The sequence below is a fragment of the Dicentrarchus labrax genome, unplaced genomic scaffold (assembly GCF_905237075.1).
Source record: "Dicentrarchus labrax unplaced genomic scaffold, dlabrax2021, whole genome shotgun sequence".
NCBI classification, from domain to species: Eukaryota; Metazoa; Chordata; class Actinopteri; family Moronidae; genus Dicentrarchus; species Dicentrarchus labrax.
Window position 1 is genome coordinate 4,669,856 of NW_026136714.1, and position 12,349 is coordinate 4,682,204.

Consider the following 12,349-nt stretch of genomic DNA (forward strand, 5'->3'; position numbering starts at 1 on the left):
ACGAGAGCAGGGAACGGTGAGGATTCATGCTGTGTTAGCATCCCCTCAGCAACTCCATCAATACTGCATACAGCTGAGAAACTGGCAAAGGTCCTCCGTGCTGCATTTGCAGGCTCGGCCAGGGAAAGAGAGCAACTCCCACGACCGGTCGGCTCAGTCTGCTGCTTGAGGGGCGCTCTGCAAGGGGCAGAGCACACACACACACACACACACACACACACACACACACACACACACACACACACACACACACACACATACACACACATTCATACACTCACACACTCATACACACTCACTAGAGCCTCTGCTGCATCAAGAGGCAGAAGAGGAGAGCGGAGGAGGGTACAGAGGGAAACACAGACTGGGAATACTCCAGTGGAGAGAGCCAATCCCGGAGAGGGACAGGATTGTTGAGGAGACTCATGTGCTAATATGCTTCCGTGCTCCGCAGGGGAAGCTGAGCACCAGGGAGTTTGACAGGATCTCAGTGCACCTGCTCCATGCACACTGGTAAGCTGATTTACTCTTTTTACAGTCAGAGAAACATAGCTCTGTTTTATTAGCTCCTAATATGAAGTGTGTATGTGATGCTCTGTGGATTCTGCTTGTATTTGTACACTATGGGCTCATAGAGTACTTGTGCAAGTTGGTGGCTCTCTGGTCCGGGGACTCAGATACCAGATCTTCCCTGTAGAACTATGTACTGTGGTGCAGTATATAAAACTGAAATCACAACATCAGAAATGCTACAGTACATAGTAAATGGATCAGTTCTCCTACACACATGTAAAATTAAAGCAGATCAAACACTCATCTACAGGGCTGATTGAGTTTTTAATAGTTGGTTATCAGTAACTCACACAGTACATCTCACAGTTTGTTTCTATTGGTCTGATTGCTACTTGTGTGTGTGTGTGTGTGTGTGTGTGTGTGTGTGTGTGTGTGTGTGTGTCTGTGTACATGCTGAGACACTGGTCAATAGCAGAATTGTTATATGGAAGCACAGCTCCTCTGTGGGGGTGTACACCCATTCTGAAAACCACAATTCTAGTTTTCCATGACATCATGGAGAGGTTATTGCTCAAAGCAGCAGCAAAATGACCTGATAAAAAGTTGGTGGTGCCATTGTTAACCAGCTTGATCTTTTTCAGAAGAATATTAATATACAGAATGTAAAGTTTGGGTCAACTTTTTAAGAGGAGAAAATGGAGTAATGCAAGATTTTTCTCCTTTGGGCACCACATTGATCAATGCTGAATGAGGGTAATCTCTGTTTTCTATAGCCACGTGGCATCTTTGTATTACCTTAAACATTAAAGGTTTGTTTTTGAATTCCATTATAAGCTCAACTATCTGATCTCTGTTAATGGTAAAAACATGGGTCAGACCTTAGACATTATGTTCCATCCTTTTTCAGGTTATACATACACGATATGCACACTTTAGATACTGTTTGGCACTTCATGAAGCTCTCCTGATCTGGTCTGTAACATGGTAATAATTTATCTACAAGCAAACAATATAAACATTGTACAAACTTGGTCAAGAACGGTGTGAATGAAGTTGCTCACAATGTCTGATTGTGTCACATATACTAGAGCTTCTTAATGGGGATTGTGGTTAACTGTAATCCTCTCTTTATTCTTTTGTAGTTAAGACACGTAGGCAATGGAGTAAACAGAAGTCAGGCAAAAGCTTCTTGGCATTCTGGGGGACATCCTGTTGACGAAGAGGCATAAATCTAACATCTACCTGAAGTACTCAGCCCTTGCTTGTGAAAAAAATCAAAATAAGCCATGAAGAAATGCTATAAAGATCAAAGATTAAAAACAATTTCACCCTCTTGTCCCTCACATCAAATGCTTCCTTAAGCTGACAGTAAACAGAAGAGATAACCTCTAACAGCCTGGTGAGAGAGTACTTTTGCTCAACAGTTGGTTAACGCAATCTCGGGCTTATCTTGTTATTTCACAAACCAGGAGAACGTGCAAACTTGTGAGTGAAGGAAAGAGGTGTGGTCAGATATTTAGAGTGCAGTCAGATTGTTGTGAGCTCTTGACCTTTATCAGCTGAGGATCAGAGAGCCCTAATCGTTAACTACAGGCTAACATACCTGCCAAGCAAGTGTGTGAATAAAACAGAGACCACCAGTTTGGATTGCTGGAGGTGAATGAGCCACTGAACCAGCAGCTCTTCTTTTATTCATGTGTTGCTGAAGGTCCAGGGCCAAGGAAGTGCTGTAGAGTGACATGTAATTAAAAGTTTTTTCTACATATAGATGTTTACAGCATACGTTCCTCTGCTGCGGATGTTTATTGGTGAGGATGAGCTTTATTACTCACTTATGTCCCTTTTTGATTAGTGCCCTCGGCGTGTTCATCTTGGTAGCTCAATAACATCACTATTTGCTGTTGGTAGAATACGTTTTGAATGATGGATGTGACCGTCCGAGCGCGGGCACTTTGGTGCTCAACATTCCTGCTTCTTTTTTTTCCACTCACAGTCAGTTTATAGATGGGCCTCCTCCACCACCAACTAGGAGCTGCGTTTTTTTGCTAATTCTCCCCTCTGACATTCCAGTAACAGGTATTACATTTGTAGGGAAGTGAGTGAAACTGACAGCTTGTTTGCAGGCAGGATTATTAGCACTGCTTGGGGACAGGCCCAACAGTGAGAGAGCGGGATCTGCGTCATATGTTGTGAGGACCAAATCTGCTTAACCTACTTTAGTTTTGCACAAAATATCTTGGGCTTGCTGGAACTCCATGATGGCAGCTCTTTGCGATCCAATTTGTTGTTCATCAAAATTTCAGTAGTGGCAAATTATTAAAGGGGCAACATGTGAGAGAGAAGGCTGTAGAGAAGCTTATCATCATATCAATGTTTTTTAATCTGGAAAGTAACAATTTGTCAAATAAATGTTAAACTCTTGAATGTTTTACTCTGAAATGTAGTGGAATAGAAGTATAAAATAGCATAACCTTAATATATTCAGGTAAAGTACCTACTTAAGTACAGTATTTGAGTAAATTTACTTAGTTACTTTCACCCACTGCAATCAAACACAACACATAGTTAAGCTACAAGAGCTCGATCCCAGCTGCAGAGTTGCGGCCAGTCAGAGGAGATCTTTCCATTTCTCATTTGCTCTCAGGAACTTTTTCTAAGCAGTGCTCCATTCAACACTGGACACTTTTTTTTCTTAAGTTCAAGGACATTAAGATGTGCTCAGAATATCAAGCAGTCCTTTTGGTTGTACCTCAAAAGGATAATTTGGTGATGGATTGCACCATGTTGGGTGATACACATACACCTGCCATGCCGTGTCTTGCTCAGATACACATACACCTGCCATGCCGTGTCTTGCTCAGATTCATAGCAGCCAGTGAGTCTGTAAGCGACTAACTACTGTATGTGTGTGTGTGAAATACCAGAGCTGGCAGAAATGTGAGGGCAACGTGGCAACAAAAAACAAGGGGGATTTTGAAACTCAAGGGGCCCCTGCTTCCCTTTAAAGCGCAGTGTGACGAGAAAGTTAATAGGTGTCGGAGTGCTGTTAATATTTAACAGTTTCCATGCAATATGCATGAACAAAGGTAACAATGTCTGTGGAAATGTTCCTAATTAACACAATTGCTTCCTTTTGACAAGGACTAACATGTTATATAGACACACACACACAAACACAGAAATAATCTGGCTAGCTTTCCTTGGCACTCTAATCCTGACTCCTTCAGACACTTCAGAGCAACGTCAGCCACTTTTTGTGATAAATAACACAAACGCAGTCAGTGACTTTGACTGATTAGAAGACCCAGGACCATAAGAAATGGAGGCCAACTGTTTTGTTAATTTGAAAGGCAACTATGTGACTGAAAAATTTGAAATTGAAAGCAGCCAGAAAGCAGCTAATTCTTTAAAAATGTCTCCCCAGTGCATCTTTAAACCCGCCTGAGCAACAATAAACAAGCCATATTGTAAGAGAGGAAAAAAGCCTGTTACATCTTATAAAACCTCTTATATCATGTCGGCAGAATATCAGACTTTACACTTATGTAACTCATGACATAGACATAGTGTCTGTTGTGTGTGTTGTTAACTATATTGCTGCCTCCGTCTGTGCAGATTATGTGGAGGAGCTGACGTGTGCGATGGCCAAGCTGGACCTGCAGGTTCTCAAACACACAGTTCTGTGTTATCATTACCTCCCAACCAAGCGGTCCAGCCCGAGGATCTGACCGGCAACTCCCTCACCTCCCTCTCCCCCCTCCCTCCCTCTCTCCCTGGGTGTCCCTCAATTCTGGGCCCATCATGGGAGGATGCTTCTCCAAACCCAAACCAGGTAACCACCATGTTTCCTTATTTCAGTCAGGTGTCAGTTTAGTATGAAAGAAAACACAGACAAGCACAATAACAGCTCTTGTGCAGGTGAGGAAAAACAGGTGTTTTTAGAGTAATCTCACCTACAGGAGGAGGACAAAATAACAGGAACATCTTGTTATTATAATTATTGGTGAAATTGAGTAAAAAATGTGTTGAAACACCTCTATGCTAATAAGTTTGTGCTGTGTTTGCATAACATTGTAAGGTGTTGTTGTAGTTTCTATCCTGCTTTTAGTATTTCCAGTAGGGCCAGTATTAATAAGGATATTTCTTCTTATCGAGAAAGTTAATAAAACACCATAATTTAACTGATGTTCAAAGCTGCATTACATGTGATGGAACTCTTCATATTTATAGCACAAGAAGCTCTATTGACTTTATTTTGCTATTCTTGCTCAGGATCAATTATTTGGACAAGAGACATTTGTAAAACAAAAACATGATAACATCATATCATGACATTATTATTCTACTCCTACTAAATTAGGAGGATCTGTTGGCAGAAATGTAATATAATATGCATAGTTATGTTTTCATTAGTGTATAATCACCCAAATATGAGAATCATTGTGTTTTTGTTACCTTACAATGAGCCTTTTTTATCAGGAGTCCGCCATGATGAGCCACCAGTTTCTACTTCAAAGAAAGGTTTCATAACATGACAGTCCATTTAATAGCTATAAACATGACATTATATAGTGATAATATAAAAATCAATTGATTCCAATTTAAATATTTTGTTGTTAATACAGGGAAGACACTCTACGTAGATACCTATATGTATATCTTCTATGTATTTTTTGTGTTTAAAAATGAACAGACTGGGTTTTTTAAAATATATTTAAGGACAGTTTGTTCAGTCAGGATCATTTTCGAAGCTACCTACAGCCTCCAAATCCTGTTATACATGTCCTCTCATATCCAGCCTCCTCGGTTTTCACTATACTGTTTTATGTGGGAGGAATTTTAATGCTCTCTGTGGCATCTTTGGTCAAGAGGATTACATACTGACACATGAATATCCCAATATGACACTGTGTGTGTGTGTGTGTGTGTGTGTGTGTGTGTGTGTGTGTGTGTGTGTGTGTGCGTGTATATCCATATCGGTGTTAGCATGGCAAGGCGATTAGCTATGAGACTCATTTGCAGCTTTGACATGAAATCATCTGTGCAATACTTCATGCGGAGGTGAAGTGAGGAGGATGAGGGTCTAGTTGTCTGTTGACTGAACGGAAACTGTCGGGCCTCTGAGGACTAATTAGTCAGTGTCTATCACCGTGTGACCTCCAGCTATCAATCGATGACAACTCAAACTTAACAGGAATATCTATTAACATTGTCTTTTACACAGAGGGAAAGGTTTTACACGGATCATTATGATATTTTATTCACATAAGGAATCTTGTGTGGTCGAAAATTCACTGAGGAGACAGTGAAGGCTTGTTTACCCTCACAAGAATCACAGTTTTTCTGTGTTTGACCATCATTTCTAGAGGAGCGGCTATCAACAGAACTTCACTTAACTAATTAGAAAATAAAGCAAGTCTTTTATAAAAAGCTAACTGTAATAAATCTGTCCTTATTTTTTTGTGGCTTATGATTATTTGGCACTTTAGTTGTATCCAAGTTAGAGTTTATAGTATGTTTTGAGTAGATATTGGTTCAGTTCAGTTGAGTCATTTTATTATCCCAGATGGGAAACTTGATTTGCAGTCACGGACACAAACATAAAAAAAACAAAAACAACACAAGGTACAGACAAAAACAAAAAGGAACAAAAACACAAAAAATGATTCCTGTACATACATGATTCAAGACTCAGAAGACTCAGGGGATTCAGCTCAGACATGTGTTTAATATGAATATCCTCATCATTAAAGTATCAAAAGAAAACAGAGATCTGCACTGGTATTACGGTATGGCATTACGCCATCTGAATACACAGTAAATAAACAGATATATACATTAAAGTGTAAATGGGAGTAAACTTGTAGACAGGACACACTGTTCTCTTCATTTGCACATGAACAAATTATACATAAGGATCTAATCACCCTGTAGTCCATCGCAACTAAATAAAATGTCTGCGTTAAAGCTCTAAACACTGATAAGATCAACATAAAAAGCATTACAGAAGATAATTTGGCACGCGTTCGAAACCAGATAACTTTTAAGCGCTGATCAAATGAAGCATCAGTGTGGTGATTTAGCAGCAGACATCCAGAGATTCTCTTCAGCTGTGGAAAGCTTTCTCTTTCTTTTCTCCTGCGATTGCACTCACTATTATGATTTTCCATTGATTTTAATTAAGACTTGCTCAGCAGGAGAAAATTCCAGCCAGATTACTGTGTAAGAACCGGATGATCAGCACATTTTTCCAGCCGAACAGATAAAGCCTGCTGCAGTGAAAAAAGGAGTTACACAACCATTTCTTAATGTTCAGAAATATAAACCCAACAGCAGCGCATCACGTCATCAAACAAAACTGAATGTCTCCCAAAAGACAGATAAATATACTCCACTAGTCTGTTTTCTTCTTTAGGAAAGCAGACAATGTGCACAAACACTGCTGGTTTAGGCTGTACTTGAATGGAGTTTTTGCTGCCTTTATGTCAGTTTCACTTATGGAAATCTCATTATTTAAGGCATTGTAAGTTAATTTAGATAAAGGCAGATTGAGACGTATGGAGAGTAGTGAGTGATTTGTTTTAAATTTAGTAGTAACATGTTGAGCTGCCTGTCTTTCTTGTGGACTTTCCATATATCTGGTATGATTGGCACTGCTCTGCATAGGAAGGTTTTGGTGCTTTGTAAGACTGAATTTCAAGTGAAGTGTGTTATTAATATTATCTTGAAAATCTGGATTTATATTGTATGTTGATAGATTCCAAAGCAGGTGGGAAGGATGGTAATAAAATACCAGAGGTAAACAGGAAAGGTATACATGGAATAATAGCTCAGTCCACTGGTGATTGGTAGCATTAATAATCTGCCAATATTACTTTGTAGAGATTTGTATTTGAAAGCTTTACAACATCCTTTTACTGCTATATGTGATTGTGTTCAGTCGTACATTTTCTAAGTGAGATGTGTTTTGTGTTGTGCAGTTGAAGTTAAAGTGGAACTCTCTCTCCTGGAAAAAGAAAAAGAGATGGACGGGCTGTCACCGAATGGCAAAGCGAGCCCCTTTGGTGACTGCAGACCTAACGGGGCCCTGGGACACGGCTCTGATGACGACTCCACACCGCTCCCCCTCTACCACAAACCACGGGACTATGTGGAGGCCTCCGTCTGTCACGTTAAAGATCTGGAAAACGGACAGTAAGAGAATATGACATGCATTGAAACACACATGCTCATTAGTCCTAGTTAGTTAGTCTTAAAGGGAGAGTTCACACAAAAACACAATAAAACAAATGTTTCCTTCATTGGCCCATCAGAGAAGCATCATCAGTGAATGTTGGCTAATTATTAAGACATTGCAGTACAGAAATACTAAAAACTAAAGCCTACTGTAACAGTAGCACAGGTAGAAAAGAGTCATAAAGTCACTGAACTCGCTCAGAAATGTTAGTTACACAGCAACATCAATCTAAAGTTTGCTTTAGATTGACCAGACCAGACCAAGTGAGGTTGTAGCAGCAAAACCCCCGAGTGCACTGAACTGAGCAAGAGTGAGTTTTATTGTTAATGAAATCAACTTTTAATTTGTAAGAGGAAGATTGTGTCTCATCTTTTATAGTCTTTTTACTACTTTTACTACTACTATAATAACAATATTTTTATTGGGGTTTTTAATTACAACAATCATTACATATTAATAAAATGGTCAGACATGGCTGCAGATATATAATCAAATGAAAAGGTAAGTATATAAAGCAGTAATTAAAACGTGTAGAAATCAGTACATTACATGGATAATTACACTTTTTAATCTTATTCCAGTTGCCCCGCCCCCACCCAGTCCTTAGCTGTATTGATTATTACCAATATTTTGTTTCAAAAACTCCCGTCTTTCCTTTAGTAATGTAGTTTGATTTTAAGTGACGATATGATGACAGATTCATACTTGTTTTGTTGACATTTTTCCATCCTGTAGCAAAGTTTATTAATCCACACTCACTCTTCTTAGCAATAAAATCATTTGGATAAATAATAATTACTTTGACAAACAAGGGATTTTCAGTTTTGTTATCTGGATAAAAATTACATAGTCCTGTTTTAATGGTCACTAATAAGCATGATTACTTGGATTATTGTCATTTAAGTGTTTTTGTGTGAGCTGATCCTTTAATTTATTCGGCTCATGTTGCTAGCAGAATGTAGCTTAGACACAAAGACATAAATTACAGAAGCTGAGCCTAGTGTGTCCTTGCTGCATTGTGAAAATGAAATTTTTCTTCCAGGATGTTTTTCACCTGTAAGAATGGCCTTTTGTGTGTTTCCTCGATGGATTCAATCATAAAGCAGCTATGAATGCACGCACACCTTTTTGTTGTTTTGTGTTTGACAGGATGCGAGAGGTTGACCTGGGAAGCGGCAGAGCTTTGTTGATCAAAGAACACGGGGAGTTCTCAGCCATGGGCCACAAGTGTCCACACTACGGGGCACCTCTGGTCAAAGGTGAGTCATGTATTTTCAGGTATTATTAACATTCTTAATAATATGTAATATCATACACTTGACGTCATTTCCTGTCATTTGCAGGTGTGTTGTCAAAAGGACACGTGCGCTGTCCCTGGCACGGCGCGTGTTTCAACATTGCAACAGGAGACATCGAGGACTTCCCTGGGCTGGACAGCCTGCCTACCTTCCAGGTGACCTTCCCCGCTGGTGCTGTCTCTTAACACATTCCCTGCCTTATCATGTCTCTAAGCACCATCAAAAAGTGTACACATCGCTCATGTCTGTTTGCTCCAGGTCAGAGTTGAAAAGGACAAGGTGATCATTCGTGCAAACAAGCAGGTAACAAGAAAAAGAATGTGGATAATTTATGCAGGAAACTAAACGGACCACCTGACTGATCTGAGATCCTTTTTTTTTTAAACATTTCCAGGCTCTTCAGTCACAGAAAAGGTCAAAGCCCATGGCCCGTTGCTCAGCAGTCATTAACTCCAGCACGGGCTTCAGCCATGTTCTCATCATTGGCTCAGGTCTGTGTGTTTTTGTCCCTCCTTCTTCATTTCCCACTTCTCAAACAACAAGGATCCAGTTATATTTGATTGATTTCTCAGGGATCTTCCTTCATTTTTATCGTCTAACGTCTCTGCAGGTCCAGCAGGTCTTGTGTGTGCAGAGACGCTGAGGCAGGAGGGCTTCACCGATCGCATCGTCATGTGCACCATGGACAGACATCCTCCATATGACAGGCCTAAACTGAGTAAGGTTTGTACACAGACCCTGACCACTAGAACTGGCTTTGCCAAGAAGGTTACATAACATACTGCAGAGGTGCAGCTTTGGTCAGTGGTGCTAAAACAGGAGCTCTCTTGGGAACAGCTGCACTTTACAGCAACAAAGAACTTTTGCAAGTAAAGAGACATAACTCAGTCTGAAAGGACATGACTTTCCATTGCCATTAAAGCTTGAAGAACATTAGGTCTATTATTAATTGGCTTACAGCTGTCCAAACTCTTGCTTTTGAAAAGTTTGGTATTTTTACTCTGATGCACTAACTTGCTGACCCTTAGTCCTTAGAGAGCACAGCAGAGCAGCTGAGATTGCGCTCTATGGACTTCCTGCAGGACCATGATATTGAACTGCTCACAGAGAAAGAGGTGAGAGATTCTGACCTCAGAATCTGAAGTGAATTCTGATTTAATAATGGCTAATAATAAATCAATGAATTAATTGGATCTGTCTTTGGCAATTTCCACAAAAATCCAACACATCAACCTGTGCGATGTTTGCTTTAGGCAGTGGCAATAGATGTGAAAACACGATCTGTCACCTTCGAAGATGGCTTGAGGATGGAGTACAGGAAACTCTTTATTGCTACAGGAAGCAAGTGAGGAAAATCTTTTATCACAGTGGATAATTAAGCAGCTGAGATTAGAAATTAATAAAACTGACATCTAATTGCTTCTATTTTCTGTTTGAAAGACCCAGACCAATGAACTACAAAGGCAAAGACGTCAGGAATGTGTTTCACCTCCGGACGCCAGAGGATGCTAACAGCGTTGCGAGGCTGGCCAACAACAAGAACGCTGTGATTGTGGGAACATCGTTTGTTGGTGAGAACACATTTATAAACAAATACTTCTCATTTATAAGAAATTAAGGGAAAAAAACACAAGTGAACTAGTAAAGTACAGGTGGTACTGGTGGAATTGGACTGTACTTTTTCTTTTCTTCTCATTTACTTCTGCTACAATTCAGAGGGGAATATTGTGCTTTTTACTCACTTTAATTATTTGACAGCTTTAAATGTACAAGCACAGCTAAAATGATTAGTCAATTAATTGATTGACAGAAAATTAATAGGCAACTATTTTGATGCAAAAACATTTTGTGGTTCCAGCTTCTCAAATGTAAAAGATTAGCTGCTTTTCCTTTTAATGATTTTAATAATTTTGAGGTTTGGATTACTGGTTGTGCAAAACAAGCATTATGAAGGAGTCACTTTGGATTGTGAGTATTTGTGGCGGCATTTATCTGAATTTTCGACAATCAATCGATGGAGAAAACAGCAGATTGATTGATTAGTTGCAGTCCTATACAAAATACTTCAAAATTAGTCAAATCCTTCCTTTATATTAATGAATAAGTACAAATAACCTGATATTTTACATAGTAGTGATATAGAGTATAACAGTCACAGGGGATATTTTTCTGCATTGAGTACTTTTACTTTTTACACTTTAAGTAGGCTACATTTTCCTGAGTATACTTACATATATTTACTTATGTAACATTTTCAATGCAAGACTTTTACTTGTGACAAATTATTTACAGTGTAGTTTCAGTACTGTTACTTAATCTGGATACTTCCAGGGTCCAAGTGTTAGACCACCACAAGCTTCCAGAACAACTTCAGTATGTCTTGACAATGACGCTATAAATTGCTTAAACTCTGTGTTTTGATAAAAGTGTTGGAAAGTGCTGTCAAACACATTGGTCCTTTGTTGAATGTGAAGAGTAAAACAAGTGACTTACTCTGACTTACAGCAATGAGTAACCTTTAAGAACAACTCTCAAGTGATCACATGATTAAAAACATGTATTACCAGCCAATCAGAGAGAAGGACTTACCCTACATCTGCTGCATTACTTTAAAAAATCCTTACATTTTACTTTAGTGAGATGTAAAAACATGTAATTTACATTTTTATTTGTGTGCAATCCTTCATATATCCAGTGGTTATTAACATGTGAAACTAACAACAATCCAATATAGCGTATTTAGAATGTATCAATATATAGATCGAGATGACGTGCAAAGATATTGGCTGAAATTATTTGAGAAATAATTTTGTACAGTCACTCCAAAGTGTGTTTTAAAAGGTGTGTGCTCACCTGTTTCTGTATTTTATTATTTTTAAGTTTGCAAATAGGAGTAAAAGTGACAGATTTTTACTTTTAACTTAACAATAACTCATCATTTTCACCCCTCAGGCCCTGTACGGAAGAATCTGCATCTGTTATGTTTCTCCACCCATTTATCAGTTGTTTTTCTTTCATTTGTCACCTGCCTGTATCATTTGGCATTAACTATGACATATATTGACTATATGCTGTTTATTTGTTGTGTTGGCAGGCATGGAGGTGGCTGCAGCTCTAACTGACAAGGCCCACTCGGTCTCTGTCATCGGGATTGAGACAGTCCCCTTTAAAAAAGCTCTCGGGGAGAAAGTAGGGAAAGCCATAATGAAGGTAGGGACACACTCCGGGGAAATCAAGCTTTTCAGAACACGAAGCACCTACGCAATACTATCCTCATCACTCTCCATGGCAAGGAAGCTAC

At 39.2% G+C, this 12,349-nt stretch overlaps 1 protein-coding gene across 2 annotated transcripts in view; it reads left to right on the plus strand.

The window, feature by feature from the left end:
- The window catches only part of LOC127376249 (apoptosis-inducing factor 3), a 19,518-nt gene continuing 7,169 nt past the window's right edge, over positions 1–12,349 (plus strand). The window contains exons 1-12 of one of the 2 annotated variants that reach the window (XM_051422959.1): positions 1–513; positions 4,129–4,345; positions 7,494–7,707; positions 8,900–9,009; positions 9,094–9,203; positions 9,307–9,351; positions 9,443–9,539; positions 9,659–9,771; positions 10,077–10,163; positions 10,302–10,393; positions 10,489–10,619; positions 12,143–12,258. In XM_051422959.1, coding sequence (XP_051278919.1) covers positions 4,315–4,345; positions 7,494–7,707; positions 8,900–9,009; positions 9,094–9,203; positions 9,307–9,351; positions 9,443–9,539; positions 9,659–9,771; positions 10,077–10,163; positions 10,302–10,393; positions 10,489–10,619; positions 12,143–12,258 — 1,146 coding nt within the window. In that variant the 5' untranslated portion in view covers positions 1–513; positions 4,129–4,314. The remainder of the gene's footprint in view (positions 514–4,128; positions 4,346–7,493; positions 7,708–8,899; positions 9,010–9,093; positions 9,204–9,306; positions 9,352–9,442; positions 9,540–9,658; positions 9,772–10,076; positions 10,164–10,301; positions 10,394–10,488; positions 10,620–12,142; positions 12,259–12,349) is intronic. The other variant, XM_051422960.1, reaches the window with a different exon arrangement.